At 40.0% G+C, this 19,042-nt stretch overlaps 1 protein-coding gene across 4 annotated transcripts in view; it reads left to right on the top strand.

The window, feature by feature from the left end:
* LOC126456883 (prolyl 4-hydroxylase subunit alpha-2) overlaps positions 1 to 19,042 on the top strand; it is a 334,176-nt gene that overhangs the window by 291,895 nt on the left and 23,239 nt on the right. For all 4 annotated transcript variants that reach the window (XM_050092707.1, XM_050092706.1, XM_050092710.1 and 1 more), the window contains 4 exons: positions 11,517 to 11,709; positions 15,230 to 15,381; positions 15,867 to 16,037; positions 17,630 to 17,794. In XM_050092707.1, the coding sequence (XP_049948664.1) occupies positions 11,519 to 11,709; positions 15,230 to 15,381; positions 15,867 to 16,037; positions 17,630 to 17,794 (679 nt within the window). In that variant the 5' untranslated portion in view covers positions 11,517 to 11,518. The remainder of the gene's footprint in view (positions 1 to 11,516; positions 11,710 to 15,229; positions 15,382 to 15,866; positions 16,038 to 17,629; positions 17,795 to 19,042) is intronic.

Here is a 19,042-nt window from a genome sequence, read left to right as displayed (position 1 = left end):
TCCAAGACCAAAAAATGCTCGTCAGACCAGGTCAAATGTAAAAGCCATGCTGATAATTTTCTTTGACCTTAAAGGATTAGTTCATCATGAATTCGTGCCACAGGGACAAACTGTTAATCGATGGTACTTTCGGGACGTGTTGCGACGTCTGCGAGAAAATGTGGGAAGGAAACGGCCAGAAATGTGGCGAGTCAAATCATGGTTCTTGCATCACGATAACACATCCGCACATTCGTCTCTGTCCGGCGTGACTATTGCACAAAAAACAAAATCACTGTCGCTGCTCCGTCCTCCGTATTCTCCAGACGTGGCCCCTGCGGAGTTTTTTTTTGTTTTTTGTTTCTTAAGTTGAAAACACCACTGAAAGAACAAAGATATGCAACGATATACGAGATAAAAGAAAATTCGCAGACGGCGCTTCGCGCGATCCAGCATCAGGCGTACCAAGACTGCTTCCGGAAGTGGAAACGGCGTTGGAAGCGGTGTATCAATTTTGGAGGAAAGTATTTCTAAGGAGACCATGCACAATAATTAAACTTACACAAGGCTCACAGACATTGGTTCTTCTGCCTTATCTAGATTTTGATTCACGGAGATTTCCATGCCGTTTCTTCCAGGGAAGAGTTGTTAACTGTACGGATAAAAACAATCTTGGATGAAGTTTAATCAAAATTTAGAGGCCTAAACTTGAAGCATTTAGCTGACGATGTTAATTTTTCTACAATACCATCTTGTAATTTAGGTTTCTTTGCGAAGTTAGGTCAGTGTACTTAAATTATTGCCGCACTAAGTGTTGAAGCAAAAATTCGGTGTTCTGTTTCCAAAGACCACTGTTTTGCATGCCAGATAGACAGGGCTTTCGTCAGGAAATTTGGTGAATTCTCACTTTACATAAAAAGGGACGAGTTCTCGAAGTCTCTGTTGTCATGTGTAAAACTGTCGTTTTTATCATTCTTCTTGTAATACTCTTTATGAGTTTAGTTACGATGCTGATTTTGCGTCACTTGTCGAAAATGGAGGTCACGTTGTGCTGCTTCTTGCTCCGCTCTCTTCGCAGTTAGCCCTTCATTTAAGTCAATTTTGTGGGTCGGTCCAGTTTTTTTTTCCGCTTTGTCGCGGGCCAAGGAACGCAGGTCGCGGGCGAAATCTTCAAACTGAAGTCTGCACTGAGAGATGTCGCGTATTAAATGTCAGAATTCTCAACGTACTCGAAAGTGCAACAATTTTCCACGAGCAGTTGCTTGGTCCGTTGACCTCAAGACTGCCCACGCTCAGAGACAAGCGCTTCTGTCAGGGATAAGCGCTTCTGTCCGGTTTGGTGCGATCCGAAATTCGGAACGAAAATACTCACAAGGCTGGCGATAAAGCGCTATCATCCAACGACGCGCGCGCCCACACAGCAAAATAAATTTAGGCTCGCTGGCATACTGAATGGCCAGACGCGTCGAAACAAACTTCATCGTCGTTTCCCTTGTAAAGATTAATTTCTCGTCCTACTTCCGCCCCTTTCGAAACTTACCTTTCTCTTCTGATTGTGAATTAGCCGAGTGTCTTTCGTTCCTAGATCAAGGCAGTAAGAAAAATTCTGTTATAAAGGCTCCCACATATTGGCGACGAATCAGAGCAGTCTGTCCCTAGATGACGCGATCAGTCCATTTACAGAGTTGAAAAGATTGCTCGGGAGCGAAATCGCACGTCGCAGCAATGGATCGCTAATCGCTCGCAGATTCCATGCAATCCGATGAATGCCTTGCAACTATTCGACCATGTTTGGCAATATTGTTGGCTGGTTGAGATCACTTGATCATCTTCGATAAGTGCTGTTTCGTTTCGCTATTACCGCGTGGAGTAAATAACTTCTCGTTACTTGCATTCAGGGAGCACGAACCACTCGATAATGTGAAGTCAAGTGTGGTACTACCACATACATTGAGACATCATGCAAATATAAAAACATTGACGCTCTTAAATTTTCCAGTGATTAGCGTGTATAAGGTTGCACCATAGAAGAAGAAATTTGCGGAAAATTAATTAATGATATAATGTGCGGGCTCCGGCTTATTGATTTTAAGATAACCGTGAAACAACGCGTTATTAAGCTTTTTAACTTCGATACAGAATGAGCATACTCATTTTAGAACTATGCGTAGTTCCCCCGCCAATTCGTATAATCTCATTACCCCTCACAGACTTCGGAGCAAAGCTTTCGACTTAGTTTTAACAAAATATTTATTTAGAGTCCCTGAAAAACATATATTCGTATGCTGAAGAACAACTGGAGTAAAGAAAAAATACGTAATTCGCTAATGCATCATATAAGAAATGAACGAGCCGTTGCGTACGTGACGTTAGAAAACATGCGGGAGCGTCATGCTTTTGTATAGCTGAAGACCGTATCGCATCCAGAAGTGTAGAGCAGGCTGTCATCCTGTACTGATGTCTAATGGCCGGTCGTAACATTGGAGATATGACTCCCGACGGATGTATTATGTATAATTAACGAGACTGAAAAAAAAAAGTTTTTAAACCGGAAAATTTATCAGACACTATGAAAACTTGATTTTTGCAGACCTCCGAAGTGACTGCATCGTTTGTAATGTAATAATTGCGCTGTATTTATAGTGAGCTGTTTTTTATAATTACAAGTATTGCTGAGAACATGATACAGTACGTCCATTGAAGACTTTTACAGAACAAAACTAGACGTTCGCTTGACGCAGGCACTAAATGCCAGCAATAACTTTGCGCAGTATTTCCTGACGCGGAAAATATTGAAAGTGTAGGGCTGAGATTAAGAGGTGGGGCAATAATGCGTATTGAGAACATCAAAAACTTTTGAAATATATTGCGCTGCCCGAAAATATTCTGCCTTATGCGGGCATTACAGACAATATCCTCGCCAGTCTCTCGTGTGCTAAAGATTGTGGACATCACTGTGTTCACTGTTCGCTTTGAAAATGAGTTCAAAACAAAACGAAAGCGTTTTATGGTTAGAGGCCTTCGCAATGTATAAATCACTACCAGCATTGTGGGATGTGAGGACGGACGAGTGCAAATACAGTAATGTTAAGAATAAATGGTACGATTTATTGCTCAGAAAATATGGGGGAAGCCCACGAAGGACGATAATGCTCTAATTATTGGGTTCAATAATTATAATGCAAAATTATGAAGTATGCGTGTATAATCGTATAATCTTGGGAGAACTTCAGTAATGTTGTTGCATGACACGAAGACGTCCGCAGAAATTTATCCAGTGGAAATGAGAGGGGGGGGGGGAGACTAAAATTGTCGTTTTTGGTGTAAATGAGGTGATCAGTTCAGAGACGTATCATGCCACAAAAACTAAATTTATAGGTGACACAAAAAGCATTATATTCTAGAGAACAGATGATTATATACTCAATATTTGTTACACGTACATTACTTCGATGCTTAAAGCAACAAACAAATCGATACACAGCAGCATAGCGATCAACCGCGTAGTGCTGCATTTGGCTAAATGAGCTGTTTAGCGAGATCATGGGAAATCACTTCTAGAAGTGTATAAGAATTTTGTAATGAGTAAAAACGCCGTACTCCAGATTCCAAGGGAGGTAATGGTGGAGGCCGGTTGGGGGGAGGGGGGCAAGTATCTATCTGCGGGGACGCCCATGTACTTTGACAACGATTTACAGTAATGTATCAAATATTGTACCATCAATACACAAATATGCTGATAATTTCTTTTTTTGTTCAATCTCAGTTCTCTCAACAAGTTGTCGTGAGTGACCTTCGACGCTCCTTGACCAAACGTTTCATCCACCAGTTGTTTTCTCCTTGCAACAAGGTAGAATAATTATCACACCAGCAGCAGCGTCTTTATCGTCAACATTCCAAACCACAATATTATTGAGCAGTTTTGGGAGAACTCCAATAATATTGCACAATATTGTTGACTTTGATATGAAGTAATTTAATATAGCTGTTACTGAATTTAAAATTTTCAAATGGTGTCATAATCTGCTCATTACGAAATTTAACCTTATGTTGAAGGACTAACAAAATAAATCAAGAATTAAAGTTAGAAATTATGTATATCTCTTAAGGCAGTGTTATGGCGCGCAAACTGTCCAGACTATATTCATCTCGTGTTTCATAACGGAAGCACTTGGCAACTTTGAACAAACTTTAAATAGACCTAATTTCAAATCTTTTCTGAACTTGTCTCGCTTACAGCCTCACAAAATTATAAATCGAAAATAGTTTACAGTTTACTGTTGGTGTAACACAGGGGTGTGCAATTGTTTTGGCTCGGGGACCACATTGCGGAAACGGAGGTTAGCGGAGGGCTGCATCTTTTAGAATGATTGCATTCATTAGTTAACTTTACGCTTTAGGAAAAGTATAAATTTTTCATAAAAACCAATAAATATAAATTAAATAAAATACTGGCGACTTTAATCAGTTTATTTATTGTGCTAATTTCATGTCATCTACAGCTCCAAGGACATTTAATTTTTAATCAATTTAACTAGACAGATGTAGCTTACCAATCTTTTCTACATTTTTTAAAATCATCAGTGAGACTGCTTATTGAGATTCTCATCACAGCCTGCAGGTTAATTTCTGTCAAAGAGTATCTAGTGGCCTATATTTACCCTTGTTGTTCTTAAAAGCTAGAAAAAAAATTGTTCACAATATATATTTAGACCCAAATAAAGTTTCAGCAAACAAAAATTTGTAAAAGTTAGGTAATATCATAGCATTAAATATATCTTGCTCAGTATGATCTGACTGCACGTTAGTAAGTAAACGGAAAATGCGTTCGTGGTCGTTCCCACCGCGCCGTGTTAACTCTGTGCTGTTGTAGTTGGAGTCAGGAACGATGCCGGTCGACTTCAGGCTTGTTTTGTGCACCTACGTCAAGCATTCTCCGAAAGCCAATGGGCGTTCAGGAGTATTTTGAGCGCTCTGCTGTTAATGCCGTAGCCAATGCGAGCATTAAACTTGATCGTAGCGAGTTGTTTAGTGAGTTTCTATTCCATTTGTTGCGAACTGTCGACGCTGATGGTGGTGGTAGGTGATAAATACAGGGGAAGCAAGCGAGAGACTTAATTTGCGGGATATTCGCTTCTTCAAGCGGAAAGCACGCTCATGCGCGAGCCGCAATTGTCGTTTGGAATCGTCTACAATGCAGGCTTCCTCTATGCATCGAAGTGCGCGAACTGTCATCGTTCTACGATGCACAGTGTACATGCCTATTGACTTTGCCGTCCTAGTGGAAATCATGGGTCGCACATGGGAAGGAAATCTCGGTATTTCTGACTTGCGTGGCGGGCCACACAAAAACATTTACCAGGCGCATGTTGCCCGCGAACCGCTGTTTGGCTCTGAGCACTATGGGACTTAACATCGGAGGTCATCAGTCCCCTAGAACCTAGAACTACTTAAACCTAACTAACCTAAGGACATCACACATCCATGCCCGAGGCAGGATTCGAACCTGCGAACGTAGCGGTCTCGCGGTTCCAGGCTGAAGCGCCTAGAACCGCTCGGCCACTCCGGCCGGCTGAACCGCTGCTTGTACACCCTTATTGTAACATACTCGACTCTTAAATCGCAAACTTAATACTCTAGTATTAGTATAAGATTACAGTTTTAAATTGCGATTTAATGATTGCTTTTATAATTTACTTTTGCTATGGACATGCCTAAAATAAAGGGTTTGATACTATGCACTATTTGAGCTAAAGGTCTTGCATGAACATATGAAGAGCTTATCACTATTTTAGTTTACTATTTTGTTTTCCACTTTTTCATTAGTCTATAGGTGAGTATTCCGAAACTAATGGAACCAACATTGCTAGGGTTTTGCGTCTTCAACTCTAAAGGTTTTGCATACTCAAAGTCAAACATGTAACTCATGCCGGCCGGAGTGGCCGAGCGGTTCTAAGCGCTACAGTCTGGAACCGCGCGACCGCTACGGTCGCAGGTTCGAATCCTGCCTCGGGCGTGGATGTGTGTGCTGTCCTTGGGTTAGTTAAGTTTAAGTAGTTCTAAGTTCTAGGGGACTGATGACCTCAGAAGTTAAGTCCCATAGTGCTCAGAGCCATTTGTAACCCATGAACTCATTTGTAAAGTAGTCAGATATTTGAAGCTGTTTTTTTCTTTTTATATGGGAGCTCGTTGCTTCAAAGAATCAGGCGTAGGGGGTGGTTATATTCCAAAACAAAGGTATTTTTAGCGAAGATAAAGCACTAAATAATTTAAATCAGGACTGATACTAACATTTTGTGTCACTTGCTGAGAAAATAATCACAGAAGAAAAAAATGATGATTTCAAAACTTAATACTCAGTGTAAAGTATAAGACATGTAAATGTTGAAACAAAATACGGAAGTTGTTGCATATGCACGTTCTACGTAATAAAATACAACGCAGATAAGAAGTAAAAAAAAAGGTTTGGGACGAGTGGGAGGCGACCGATTACCTAAACATGCAACGCAATGCCATCCAGTAGTGGCACTTACGTTATAACTTACCGTTTGAATAACGGTACCTGTATCTGGGTTCAAGTCCAAAGAAGCTAGCACGGTAGTAAACTATTGAACTAGTCATCTCTAAGTGACTGGCAGCAAACAGTATTATTAATGAGTTTTTTTGACAGCTGGAAATCGCGTGCAATGCACACCTCGCCCAATATCATTTATACCAGTTCGATTGTAATCAGCTGAAATGAGAATGATCGTGACCTTGCGTGTGCCACCCAAGACAACACGCTACCATACAACGGTCTTGACCTTCTTTTTCGCTCGCTGCAGAAACCTGCCACGAAAATGAGCTGCACGCTTAGAAAACTCAGACATCATCGGTTGAAGACAAATGAAAGGGCGAGTCCCAGCAAGGACACGCAAGCAACTGAATGACTACCTACCTGGCAGTGTTTATGACTGACACAATCTGATATGCGGAATAGAGTTTTGTAAAGTGCTTAGCACATCCGCAGTGGACTTTAGCTTGCAGATATAGGTTCATCATAAAGTTCGCTTATATATTCATTAACGCCATGTGGAATAAAATTCAGTGGAAATCCTGCACTTTCGACGCAAGTATTCACCGCAGAAAAACAGCCAATAAAGCTTATAAGTGATGTAAATTCTTGAACATCCTTTTGATCAGGGGTACTCAAACATTTTGAATCACGGAGCACCTGTGAAATGTGCAATTCAAGGCGGAGCATTAAATTTTATGTCGCAGATATGTACTGTGTTTGGTAAATAAAATGACTGTTATTGACGAAGCAAAGTAGTTTCACAATTTAAGCATACAAGACATTAAGTTTAATCATAGCAGATGTTTATTGTATTCTCCGATTTCACATTACGCAGAACTTCACGGACAGAAAAAAAATCGCGCCACAACTATAGTAAAACGAAAGAGTAGAGAATGAATTCAGTAGAACAGGTATTTATAGACGTTGTTACAATCTGTTACTTGATTTTGGAAAAGGACGAGACTATTTTAATTTGCACAGTGAGTCTATTCTATATCTGGTTGAACCGGGAGGCAGAAGAAAAAGTGTGAAATCGGGAGAGTTGGCAGATATAACTCTTTTTAAAATTAATCCGTCGATTTCCCAGTACTGAACTACAAGAAAAATCAACTACTGACTTCAGAAACACGTGAACAGCAGATTCGTATGCAGTCTGCTGCCAGACACACACACACACACACACACACACACAAACACACACACACAGGCGAGACACTGAGTCTGCCCTACAGTATGTATCATTCTGGCAGCGGTTCGTTTTGTCTGTATGCGCTGTGTATCCTTCCGTTATTTTCGTTCCAAGGAGCAGACGGGCGAAAATGTTAAAATGGAACACCAACTAACCTCTGTACAATTTCTGTTTCACACAGAAGACAGGAAAATATTATTCTCTGCTCTTCTACGCTCGATATTTTTCTACACGCCACTCAAGGGCGAAAAAAGGCGCTTTATTGAGATCTTTGCCCCATGTATTTCTTAATAATCAAAAAATAATAATTTCAGTAAAAAAATCCTTAACTTTTCGTGGAGCGCGTAGAACTGTTTTGTGGATCACCAAGTACTCTGCGAAGCACAGTTTGAGAAACTAGCCTGTAGATGGATAAGTGACTAGGCACACTAACAGCAGCATCACAGTAGCTTTAAGCCTCCCCTCCGTTCTATGGAATTCAACGTCAGAAACTGTTAACTATCTAAGAATAGGGATAGTTCCATTCATTCAGCCTACATACTTCGTCCACAAAAACAGCCTAATGAGTCGGAAGTCATCTCAACAGGTTATGTCAGTACAGCCAGTAATTCAACTGAGGTGGCCACTCCCTTCAAAACAAAGAGGTGGAATCTCCCAGGACTCAGAACGAGAATGGGTTCTGTGTTGTTCCAGTTGTAGGGGACAAAAGTTTAACATGGATTCTGAACCATGGTGCAACTTGACATCTTTCACATTTAAATGTCCTTGCCATAGTGAAAGAGGTAATAAGTGTCAGAAAAAGTCATTGAACTGTCTGAGAATTGAACCCTGTTGGTAGTCTTGCACTGACCACTGAGGTGCACACACACACACACACACACACACACACACACACACACACACACACACACTCTCTCTATAAGAAATAACATTCTTCAAAATAATCAACTTCATTTAAATTAAATGTACTGCTCATTAATTAAATACTTTGTGTGTTGAATAACTGTTACAAGTAAAAATCATTTGTGTTTGTCGCAGGTGATACTGTACCTATGGCAGAATTGCCAAACCTGTCCTCCCCCGCCCCATCGGTGAAACCTCCTCTGCCCCATCAGTGAAATGGCCATCCTGCGATTTTTTTCTACACAGATTTAGCAAATTTTTTAATTCTGTAGGTTGGTTTCATATAAGTGAAGCACAGCAAAACATACTCTCAAGTAAGATCTGATAACAGAACTACTTGGGTTAAATATTTAGCACAGTGATTAGGAAAGCAACGCAAGTCTGTCTATTGTAGCATGTATCAGAGATTATTCCACACTGGAATAACAAAAAAGTGCCTCATACGTAAGTAAGGTCTTGCTCCATTCGTCTTAGGACACCAGACACTTGAGCATTGAAACTGATGACCAATGTGAAAGTATACATTAGTTTACAACTACATGATGGTTCAATGTAGTTGAACAGAGTACAATCACTGTCTATGACTTAACTTGGAGTTTGTGTAGCTGTCTGTCGACACAATGAGAAAGTAATACAATACTGGAAAAATAGTACACTTGGAAAGACCACATCAATTTTGATCCAATGACAGCATATGCCACCTGGGGCACTGTACATGTACTGATAATGGTTTCAGTATCATCCACTAACAGATAGTGTAGTGGCATAGCTACAGAGCACTATCTGTGTGTACCCTTTAATAGGCAATGCTCACAGCCAGAAGGCTCAGTGTGATGCAAATGTGCGAAGCAAACAGGCAACCACAACATGGAGGCACACTTGTGCTTCCTATAGCCAACTGAATGAGTTTGAAAGGGATCAAATTGAAGCCTTCCGAATGGTGGGATGGTCCTTTTGGAGAATCACCACAGAAGTTGGACATGGTATTTCAGTTATGCAATGATACTGGTATCTGTGGTCACATGAACATCCTCACACCCATAGACGAGGTTGTGGACACACATATCTTCTACAGCATTGACTCATGCCATAGCATTGTTGTGCACAACTAGACAGGTGCCATTAAAGAATCAGTTGGAAAATGGAATGGCACACTATGACCTTCAGTGATGAAAGCAAATTCTGCCTGCATGCAAATTATGCTTGTTTCCAGCTACAATGTGGCCTGGTGAGCGCTGCCTCATAGAGTTCATTTGTCTCAAGACACACTGGCCCTGTCCCAGGTCTTATAGTCTGGGACTGATAAGCTACAACTCTGATTCACCTTTGGCATTTCTGGAAGGGACAGTAACAAGCACTCGGTATGCGCAGTATGTAATTAGACCCGTCCTTTTGCTGTTCTTGCAACAGGAAGATGATGTGCTCTTCCAAAAGGATAATGCTCGCCCACATACTGAAACTCAGTGTACTCTGCAAGATGTGCAACAACTACCCTGGACATTACAATCTCCGGACTTGTCTCCATTTGGTCAATCTCTGGACTTGTCTCCACTCGGTCACGTGTAATATATGATGGGAAGAGAAGTGACTTGTGCGACTCATCAACTAACAACTCTTACAGTACTATGTGAACAAGTTGAGCAGGTGTGACGTAATGTATCAGAGAACAGTATTCTCCATCTGTACGACTGACTAGATACCAGAGTCAGTGCCTGCATTGTCACCTGTGGAGGTTTCAGCATGTACTAATATGGTCTTTTCAGCATGGGTTAATAACTGGTACCTCAGAACCACTGGAGCTACTGATCTGTAGATGTAGTCATTTCATGTACTCCATATATGCACTGTTGCAACAATAAATCTTGAGTGAACTGGAAATGTTTAAAATGGCGCACAAATTTTTTTTCCAGCAGTGTATTACTGATCAACCAAGAAAGCTTATTTGTGACCTAGTTTTTTATTTACACAGTAGATCCTACCAACCAAAATGTGGAGTGGCAAAAATACTGGCTGGAAGAGCAAGTAAACTACAAAACCCCTCGAACCCCTCCAACTTTTCTCCTCAGTAGGCAGAAGTTGAACAGCTTCATTCAAATAGCATATTGGCTTCAGCTCCATCTCACCAAGTTTCGGTAGTCAAGTTGCACCGGAAACTCCACTGTTGAATTTAAGTGAGCTGTGTAGACAACAGAAAGGTGAATCGAACACATTGTGGAATTTAACTGAGGTGTGTAGACAACAGCAATGTGAACCAAACACATTGTTTGCCACTTACTGTGCTAGCAGTAGATGTCTGCTTGGTGGTAGTAATGTGTGTATTAGGGTGCTGGGACAAGATAACAGTGTAGAAATTACTGTGCGACAACAGTGTGCATTTACTTTGTGGTCCTGGGGAACAGCTCCTTGTTCTTGGCAGAAGATATGAACAGGAGGGTTTTGAGAATGCAGATACATCTCCCGGTTAATTCTTAAACTGTCTTTCTTTCTTGCTTTTCTTTTCAGTCATTTACTGTATCCCTTCTGTACCTGCTCCCTCACAGGGGGCCTGTCTCACCACCGCATCAATATGACTCCGGTGCAGCTTGAACCAAGTGACTTTAATGTTGTCGTAAAAGATGTCTGAATTGATCACACTGTGACACACAAATTGCTGTAAACTTCAAAATACGTCATGCAGTTACAGATTCACAGAAGGAAGCAACACACATTTACTTCCATTTTTTTCGGAACAGCTAAGCAGCAAAAACAGGTCCACATTTTATTTAGTAATGTTAACTTTTGTTCATTTATGCAGCTGATTCTAAATCTCATAACTTGCAGGTTGCTATGTGCAACATTGCTCACCATGGGTGACAGACAGTTTAGTCAGTGATGTCCTTCTTGTTCCAGGCATGGCTGCAACCATGCGAGCCTCTGTGTCGGTACTGCTCGTGGTGCTGCTGGCCAGCAACTGGGGGGTGAAGGCAGAGCTGTTCACAGCGCTTGCTGACATGGAGGAGCTGTTGGAGACAGAGGCCGTGCTGATGCGCACCCTCGAGGGCTACATTGAGGCACAGGAGGAGAAGATGCAGCGCCTCAGGAGGTACCAACAACTATTGTTTGTGAAAGTTACACAGCCTAAAAACTGTTAGAATAGTAAAATGCCAGCAGCATAATTGCACTACTACTTCTATATGTCACTAAGTATCAGCACACAATTAGGTAGTTAGATTAACTGACACCCAACAGCCATTAAGTACTTGAGAAAATGCATTATGCTGTTCATTATAAACTTGTATCTACTGGTTTTGGTCACAGGCCATCATCACAAGAGGTAAGGTGAAAATAGATCATCATACTTCATGTTCCTTATGGGCTCATACAACATCAAAATTATGATAGTGACAGTACAATCACTGTGAAACTGTGTTAATACTGTAAATGCTGATCTTTACTATTGTTTGTGAACTTTCACAATAACTTTGTTGTTATATGAGTCCATAAGAAACATGAAATTGATTTCATGTGATCTGTTTTCGCCTTGCCTCCGGTGATGATGGTCCGAAACTGGTAGACATATAGGTTTATAGTGAACAGCTGATGGTTATAATACATTTTCTCAGAATCATGTATCTAACAAATATGTTCACATTATGCTGTTCAAGTCCAGTTGGACTACTTTTGCTGCAGGTGTTTGAATAATTGCTTAATATAACTTGCCCATGATTAATATTTCAACGTTTTGTGTTGCTTACATGAAAAACTTGGAGTGATATTGTATGTTCTCTTTACGTATACATATTACTGATAGTGGGACCATTTATCTAAAAATGTATTCTACATAAAACTTTTTTTTTGTAACTGTGTGACTCAATGCATGTGTTTATTGCCAATTTTTCTCATTGAAGGGACCAATAACCTGATAGTTTTATCCTGTAAAACAGGAATCATCATTATCATCATCATCTTCGTTGTCATCAATAAATGTAGCTCGTACAGTCACAGTCCTCTTAAATGTTGTTTACAGGGAGAAAAAATGCACATAACTGTTAAGCTATTTCTCTCGTTGAGAGGCTAGAGGGTCTATTGTGAAAATATTTAAGCCATGAAATGATGCACGTGGATATTAAGGTCGTAGAAGATGTGGAAGTTTTGTGGTGAAATGTCTGCACTATAGAGTTATGTTTCCTGGCAAACTGTTCATTAGGAAATTCCACAAAACAATTTGAAAAATAAATTTATTTATTTGTATAGCTGACCATTTACTATGGTAAATAATAAAATGTCGTGTGACTAGGGCCTCCCGTCGGGTAGACCGTTTGCCAGGTGCAAGTCTTTCGATTTGACACCACTTCGGCAACTTGCGCATCGATGGGGATGAAATGATGATGATTAGGACAACACAACACCCTGTCTCTGAGCGGAGAAAATCTCCGACTCAGCCGAGAATCGAACCCGGGCCCTTAGGATTGACATTTTGTCGCGCTGACCACGCAGCTACCGGGGGCAGACATTTACTATAGTGACGTGGGCCAAATCAAATTCATTCCAGAAGGATTTGCACATTTATGACATACAATGTAGTGCCACATTTAGTATTCTTGGGTGAACATCACATGATACTGTAATAACACACATTAATTGTGCATATATTTGTTAAATTCATACCCATCTAAATGTGTCTGTGAAGCACCCCTTGAAGTAGACTTAAGAGCCCAAGGCCAACATCTGTGTCATCAACTGAAAAGAAGCAGAGGTTCATGTGAGTACCCTCAGCAGATCTCTCTTCATGTGAGCATGTGAGGTCAGAGGAACTTTGTCAATATGAGTAGTGTGTGTGCGTGTGGGGGGGGGGGGGGGGGCGGCGGGGGGGGGTCCATCCTCTTCATAAATGTGAATAGTGGCAGACATATTGTGGTAATGCCATTAGAGTTTCATGGGGTTTTCTGGGTCTTACGCCATGAATCGTAACCTAGAATCTTCAAGGGATGGTTCTCAGGCCATATTCCTGCTGTCAAGATGCTAGTTAAGGTATTAGGGGAGAAATCAAAGCATAGGTTTCACAATGTAACCCTAGATAGCATGTTTCTCATATTTACTTCCACCCCTCCCCTGCTTGGCTGTGTTCCAAAATGAGTGTAAGAGAGTTGATCCTCAAACACTCTTCAGTCCAGCTTGCACTGATAACTATGTATTCAATACTGTGTGGCTAATATGTGATTTTCATAACATTCTTCAATGCTCTGCCCTCTCTAAGCTATAATTTTTATTTGCAGTCTAATCAACCTTAGCAGCCTTTCAATAAAAGTTCCAAAGAAATCTCCTAAGATTCTGTCTGTTTGTCTGGTCTTAGTATTCTCCAGAGGATTTGATCTCAACACTAACATCATGTGAGATGCTTTTATCTAAGATTTCTTGACTTTTTTACAGACTCACACATGGAAATATAATTTTTCCCCCATTCACAACATAAATCCAGGCCCAATATAGAACATCACCATAAACACTTTTTTCTACAAGTCCCCACTACTTTCCGAGAACCACCATAATAACAACTGAAGAGTTCCCTACTTCCCATCCAAGCTGCCTGCGCTTTCTTAGATCTGCAAAATAATACCATCAATTTTTCAGACACATTACAATCATGTCCTGCCACTGAAAATTGCTTATTCTAATTCTTCCCAAAGAAAATGTCTGTGCAAAAGTTGTGGCTAAGTGCAAGTTCCGTCCTTAACACACTATATGAAGCCACCTCTGGGGCTGACTCAAACTTTCATTGTAATATTAATTAAATCAAGACCCTAAGCTGTCAGCAGGTGTTGATGTACATCAACGGGGACAGTTGAAAATGTGTGCCCCGACCGGAACTCAAACCAAGGATCTCCTGCTTACATGGCAGATGCTCTATCCATCTGAGCCACCGAGGGCACAAAGCATAGTGCAACTGCAGGGATTTATGCCTTGCACCCCTCCACCCCCACCCCCCCGTGAGACCCACATTCCCAACTTATTGTCCACTCACTACATTTGTAGTGCCCCCGCCCATTACATTCATTACTCACAGCAGACAATCTTACCCAGTCCCGTAAGAGTTTGGGCAATGCGTTTTGCATCCAGCACAAAAGGAGGAGGTCAATGGCCGGTTAGCCTGAACTACGAAAGAACAGATACCATCTTCATATATACAAACTTTCATTGTCACTGATGTTTCCTCCTGTTTGATGCCCAACTGACCAAGGAGGCAGGCTATTAGCAGGCTAGATTTGCACTTGAAAAGATAGTGATTCAAATCCCTATCAACCATTTAGTTTTGGTTTACCATGGTTTTCCTAACTTCCTTAAGGAAAATGCTGGAAATGTTCTGTTCCTTTCCCCAATCTTGAGTTTTTCTCAGTCTCCAATGACCTCATTGTTGATGGGATGCTGAGCTCCAGTCTTCCTTCTTTCTTTCTCTTTGAGTTCCAGTCTGGCACAATTTTTCAGTTAGCACAACATACTCGGTACATTTCTGCATTTCTAAACTTTTTGTATTGATATCATTTCATGTCATCTCATTTTCGTTGCTTTCATCTGCATATATCTATTTGGTACATTTAATTCAATCCATTTCTAATATTTTACAGGCATTATGCTGAATATGCAAAGGAGCATGAAGATGCAAGTCGTGATATTCAAGGTTATTTATCAAACCCTATCAATGCTTATCTTCTTGTTAAGCGACTGACTACTGACTGGAAAGCTGTGGAAGCACAAATGGTTGACGATGTTGGCTCAGGTATGTTCACTCGTCATTGTTAATAGTTTGGTGTAGTGAACTGTAGGTTTATCAATACACATGTGATAATGGGTATGGGAGAAAATCAAGTGTAGTATGCATCAATCCTTACTAGACAAATGAAATAAAAGGTATCATCTGAGACTTCAAGTTTGATTAACTCTTCATTATTTTTCAGTGTTTCACTTTGAAGACATCATGTTGTCTTTATTGTTGAAACTAGTATCTCCTGTTTTCTAGCATGTATGTCCTGACTGCAGTTATTTTTTATGCCACTTACCATACCTTATTGTGCACAGGAACTTTAAGAAATTATAACTTGAAGAACACTGTATGTAATGAAAACAAAAATACCTTCATATGTTCTATGTGAACGAAGTGTTTCCCTATTAAAACTATATTTTTATAAATTAAATGAGCACAATGTGATATATGAACTATTCAAAGCATTACATGTTTTTCTAAATGCAAGGTTCAACTTTCAGGATTTGTTGAAAATATTACACAATACAGGAACGTGTTAAAGTTCCCATCTGATGAGGATCTAAATGGAGCTGCTGTGGCATTAATGAGACTGCAAGATACATATAAATTAGACACATCATCTGTGGCTCGTGGAGAACTGAATGGTGTGCAGTACAGTACAGAAATGTCTGGTAAGTCCAAACTTGCTAATTGATCAATTAGCAACATTTGAACTGAAGTAAATCTTGAACACTCTGTACTTTTGAGGAAAATGTGCTGCAGAATTAATTTTCTTACATTTTTAATAAAAGATAGAAAAGGTTTCCTTACAACCATACTAGTGAAACACGAGAGTAAATATTCAAGACTTCAGAAATAGTAAAAGGAATCTTGATATCATTTCTTGCCTTCTATTGCAATTTCCATTCACAATTGTAATATTAAATATGGCCTGACTGCCCTTAGTACTCCTGAAAGATACAGTTATTATTTACATTTTGTTAAGCTACTTAATGTCCATTTGCAAATGTGGCCATTCTCAGTGCTAGTGTTCGTCACATGATCCAGTTTTCTGAGAGGTAACTGACCACCTGATACAGTATGAGAAGCTCACATGTGATGTTTGCCCTTCACAAAACCATTGAATTACATAGGTATATCTCAAATGCTTTGTAACTTCCAAATGAATGAAAATCTAAACAAGAAAAATTATCCTATTGGTGTATTCAGAAATATTGCCAAGATCTTTGAGTGAATCAGAAAAATCTGCTTAGTAAACAAAAAGTTTAAGGGTATTGTTGACATATGTCTTGCATGAATGGTGTATAACCTCCCCTAATCACAGGAAACAGAGGGATACAGAACTAAATAGCTGGAACCGTAACAGATTTTCATTGTCATATACTAAATTGCAGTATGCAAGCTTTGGCATCCAGCTTGATATTGAGTTAACATTAAGTGAACACACAGGTAATTCAATCAAGAAGCTCAGTTCAATGTATTTCACTCTTAGAACTGTCTCTTATTATGCTACATGAAGACACAGAGATGACCTAATTTTGCATTGTTGTACTTTTGTTCTTACTTTGTACAGCTAAAGCAAATAACATATTTATTCAGCATAAAAAGCAATAAGGATATTGTGAAGATAACTGCACATATTCAAAGATCTAAGAATTGTTATATTCACTTTCCAGCACATTTATTGCTACATGGCATTTATTGATTATGATGATGATGATCATGATAATCTGTTTCAACTGAACAATAAAAATCATGAAAATAATTTTCATATTACCATTCCTTTCTAGTGTGGTGTTTTGTATAGTGGAATAAAATTCTTGAATAGGCTATCACACATCAAGCCAAGAATTAGCAATTCCTCAAAAATCAACAGACAATTAGAAATGTACCTTATCAACCACTGTTTCTACAAATTGCCTGATTACTGTATCTAGATTCAAAGTTAGCTCTGTGACAAGTACAATACGTATTTTAAAAAGGCCTAGAAAATGTGCTGGTAAGGCAGGAAATTTGCATATGAAATTCAGTAAGAAGTCTGGGGGACATTTACAGTATGGGTTCTGGGGGGACATTTACAGTATGTGTTCTGGGACAGTTCATATAGACAAACAATCATCATTTGTTGTAACATTTGTACAGTTCATACAGCAGTACATTTTCTTTGGATATTAGTGAATTTTGAGAAATGGATTAATGACATCATTGTGACGAATGTGGGAAGAAAGTGTGTGTAAGCTCATACCAGCATTATGTTTTGCAGCTGGTGACTGCTTTGAACTGGGTCGACAGTCGTACAATAATGGTGACTTTTATCATACCGTACTTTGGATGCAAGAAGCTCTTGAGAGGCTTGAAGAAGAATACAACAAAACAGCTGTGAGATCCGATATTCTTGAGTATCTGGCATTCTCCACATATATGCAAGGTAAGCTTACATTTTTGATTATGTTCACAAAGTTTACAAGGAAATTACAAGTAGCATAATTTCATTAAAACATTTGTTTGTTGTCTATAAAGTCAAAAAAAGTGTAAGATTAATCCACCTTAATTATTTGGGGACTATAAATTTTATTGAAACATTTTGTGTATACCAAACCTGCAAACTTTTCCAGTGCAATTTTGGCATTAAATTTGACAGCATGATGGCAGAACTCATGGTGATACTAAGAGCTCTATTTCTGCAACTTCATACTTGTACTAAGTATGTTCTGGGCTTATTGGTAATGTAGTTGTTTATTATGCAGACAAACTGCCATGTTAGGAATTATAATTTGGACAGAGATCCAAGTCTGGATGAACTTCCATGGAAGTTTTTCGATGCCTTGCTTCTTTAAGGTGTGGTTTTACAAACAATTGCATGAGTTATACATAATGAAAGCACACTTCTGCTCTTGGGTTGGAACAGGGTACAAAGACCATCTTTTGTTTGGATGCCCAGATGAGTCCCCTTGCACAAAAGTGGGAATCTCTCTCTCCACAAAAGTGGGAATCTCTCTCTCTCTCTCTCTCTAACACACACACACACACACACACACACACACACACACACACACCCTGAGATGCTGGCATTGGTGGTCGTGTGTGCTTGCATGTGCTTCTGATGAAGGCTATCCAAAAGCTTCAGTTAAGTGTCTTTTAATTGTGCATGTCTGCAACTTGACGTGTCTTCTTTATGGTAAGCAGCAATCTGTCTTTTCCTGCAACTGATGTTCATGGTTTCAAATCACTTAGAATAAAAGTTTCCAGTCTCATACTGCCTCTTTGCTAAATACAGTCTGAGATCCTGAAACACTCAGGGTGAATTTTTCTAGTGGTTGAGCCGTACAGAATCAGAGGCGGAAAAGAAGACGAGTTGTTACTGTGAACAGCTGGTGGTGGTGGTATCGATGGTGTCCAGTGCCCATCAACTGCCTCCCAGTCATCCCACACAGAGGAAGCCGGTCCCTGGAGTGCACTCCATTTCCACTTCTGGCTCAAAACTGTGAGGGTGCCCCAACTGGATATGCTGCTCAGGAAGTCTGGTGATGTTTTGTGCTGTGGCTCTGCCAATGTCTGGTCTCAAGGGGTGGTTTAGAAAGAGAGAGCAATGAGTGTATAACTGGGGGTGGCATGCTGGGTTGCAGAGGAGAAGGAAGAAGAAAACGCTATCAAGCTGAAGTGAGGAAGAAAAGAG

This window comes from Schistocerca serialis, chromosome 2 (assembly GCF_023864345.2).
Source record: "Schistocerca serialis cubense isolate TAMUIC-IGC-003099 chromosome 2, iqSchSeri2.2, whole genome shotgun sequence".
Classification (NCBI taxonomy): Eukaryota; Metazoa; Arthropoda; class Insecta; order Orthoptera; family Acrididae; genus Schistocerca; species Schistocerca serialis.
The sequence above is the reverse complement of the archived record's forward strand: the minus strand, read 5'-3'. Positions and strand labels throughout refer to the sequence as shown.